The 3,038-nt window shown below is 34.9% G+C and overlaps 1 protein-coding gene across 1 annotated transcript; it reads left to right on the top strand.

Annotated features, from left to right (window-relative positions):
• Positions 1–211: 211 nt before the first annotated feature.
• On the top strand, positions 212–1,382 carry LOC107419062 (uncharacterized). Its single transcript, XM_016027783.2, has 2 exons — positions 212–920; positions 1,348–1,382. The coding sequence occupies exons 1-2, from the start codon at positions 212–214 to the stop codon at positions 1,380–1,382; spliced, it is 744 nt and encodes a 247-aa protein (XP_015883269.2).
• The last annotated feature ends 1,656 nt before the right edge of the window (positions 1,383–3,038 follow it).

Here is a 3,038-nt window from a genome sequence, read left to right as displayed (position 1 = left end):
TAGTGGGTGTATAGATCAATTTGTGGGTGTATATATCAATTTTGTGAATGTATACCGTAATTTTATGAGTATATACAGAAATTTTGTGGTGTATATAAAAACCTTAAAAAATCATATTTTTTATGTTTTCCTATTTGAAATTGGTTTTAATTAGTTTGTTGAGATAGAAAATAACAACTAATTCATTTCTAATTTTTGTGATTTTATAGAAATGGCAAGTGGAGATAATATAACTGTGGCCATCGCACAAGTGCCAAATCAGACACCTGTGATTCAAGTGCCTCATTCTACAAATCATGCAAAGAGACCAGAGAAGTTCGATGAAGCAAATTTTGAGAGGTGGCAATACAAAATGTTGTTCTACTTCACTAAGTTGGGTCTTTCGAGGTTTCTGACTGAAGATGCACCACCTAGTAATAAAAATAGTGACAAAGAAACACTCATGGCAGTGGATGCGTGGAAACATTTCATTTACTTATCTCAAAATTATATCCTGAATAACCTATCAAATGCCTTGTATGGAGTGTATTGTAGCATAAAGTCAGCAAAAGAGCTATGGGAAACTTTGGACTGGAAGTACAAAACTAAAAATATTGGGTCAAGAAAGTTTGTTATAGGCCAATTCTTGAACTACATGACAATGAATACCAAGCTATTGACGAGTCAAGTACATGAGTTGAAAGTACTCATTCAAGAACTTCTTGCTGAAAGAATGTTGATTAATAAGACCTTTCAAGTAACTGCTATGATTGAGAAACTACCACCTAGTCGAGGAAACTTCAAAAATTATCTCAAGCATAAGAAAAATGAAATGAATATGGAGGCTCTTGTTGGCAACCTTCGTATCAAAGATGACAATAGGAGATCTGACAAAAGATCCGTGAAGGCCATGGTGAAGGCCAATGTTGTGGAGCATGGGAGTAGCTCCAAGAATAAGAAGAAACTTGGAAAAAGTTCCAAGTTGCGGGCTAAAGGAGGCATATCCAAGAAGGCCAAGTTTCAAGGCAAGTGCTTTAACTGTAACAAGATGGATCATAGAGCGGCGGAATGCAAATTACCGAAAAGAAAGAAGAACAAAGAGGCACGGATGATGGAGCACATCACAAGAGAGGTTGATGAGATTGACCTTAGTGGGATCTAATCTTAGAGAATGGTGAATAGATATAGGTGCGACCCGCCATGTTTGTTCTGATAAGAATTTGTTCACCTCCTTCGAACCAACTAAAAATGGATAGAAGTTATTTATGGGAAATTCCGCCACATCCAAAATCCAAGGAGAAGGCAAGATAGTCTTGAAGATGACCTGTATGAAGGAACTGACTCTAAATAATGTATTGTATGTTCCAGACATTCGTAAGAATTTGGTGTCGGATTGCTGCTAAGCAAGCATGATTTTCACTTAGTGTTTGAGTCAGACAAGGTTATTTTGTTTAAGTATGGCATATTTGTGAGAAAGGGCTATGTAGTCAATGGTTTATTCAAACTGAATGTAATAACTGTAAAGCTAAAGAATATTAATAAAGCTAATACTTCTTCTATTTACTTGCTTGAGTCTTCCATTTTATGACATGGTAGACTGCATCATGTTAATTTTATTTCTCTACAGCGGTTAATTAACTTGAATCATACTCCCATATTTGAAATAGATTCCAAACATAAGTGTGAAACTTGTATAGATGCAAAATCAATGAGATTATCATATCAAACAATTGAAAGGAATAATGGACCTTTGGATTTAATATATAGTGATGTATGTGATTTGAAATTCGCAATGACTAGAGGTGGTAATAAGTAATTTATCACTTTTATTGATCATAGCACAAAATATTGCTTTGTATACTTGCTTAAAAGTAAGGATGAGACAATAGAGAAATTTATTCTCTATAGAACTGAAGTTGAGAATCAACTCAACAGAATAGTTAAAGTGATAAGAAATGATTGTGGTGTAGAGTATGTAACTCCGTTTGGAGAGTATTGTGCTCAACATGGCACTATACATGGAGGTACTCCATCATATTCGCCACAATCAAATGATGTGGCTAAACGGAAAAGTAGAACTTTGAAAGAAATGATGACCGCAATACTGATAAGTTCTAGATTACCTTAGAACTTGTGGGGAGAAGCCGTTTTGTCAACAAACGACCTTTTAAAGAAAGTGTCCCGAAAGGATCAGGTGAAGACACCTTATTAGCGATGAAAAGGAAGACAACCTTCTTACAAATACTTATGAGTGTAAGGGTGTCTAGCCAAAGTTGTGGTACCTACTCTAAAGAGAGTGAAGATAGATCCCCAAAATAGTTGATTGCATCTTCATAGGATATGCACAAATTAGCAGTACATATCGGTTTATCTTGTATAGGTAAAAAAATTCCTAATATACACAAGAACACGATAATGGGATCAACAAATGCGTCATTTTTCAAATACATTTTTCTATATAAAGTGGAATAAGAACCGAGTTCGTCTAAATAAACTTATGATGCTATCAATGAAAATAGCCATGATAGTGATCAAGATCAGGAGACTGAAGTTGAGACTGAGGTTGATCTAAGACATAGCAAGAGAGTAAGAAGAGAAAAATCTTTCAGTCCGGATTTTCTCACTTACATGCTAGAAAGTGAATTTCAAAACTTCTAAGAAGTTGTAAATTCTCCTGAAGAGAATTTATGAAAAGAAGTTATAAAAAGTGAGATTGATTTCATCTTGCAGAATCAAACCTGGGAATTAGTAGATTTTCCTCCAGGTTGTAAATCTTTGGGTTACGAATGGATTTTTAAAAGGAAGATAAAAGAATATGGAACAATAGATCAACACAAGGTAAGGCTTGTAATTAAAGGATACAAGCAACAAGAAGGCCTTGATTATTTTGATACTTATTCTCCGGTGACGAGAATAAATTCCATTAGGATGGTACTGGTGGTTGCTTCATTGCGGATCTTGAAGTATATCGAATGGATATTAAAAAAGCATTTCTTAATGGAGATCTACATAGAGCAACCCGAGGGTTTCTTTGCTCCAGAATAAGAAAAGAAAGTCTA

The sequence above is a fragment of the Ziziphus jujuba genome, chromosome 2 (assembly GCF_031755915.1).
Source record: "Ziziphus jujuba cultivar Dongzao chromosome 2, ASM3175591v1".
In the NCBI taxonomy this organism is placed as follows: domain Eukaryota; kingdom Viridiplantae; phylum Streptophyta; class Magnoliopsida; order Rosales; family Rhamnaceae; genus Ziziphus; species Ziziphus jujuba.
Note: the sequence above shows the minus strand (reverse complement) of the source record. Positions and strands in the feature narration are given on the sequence as shown.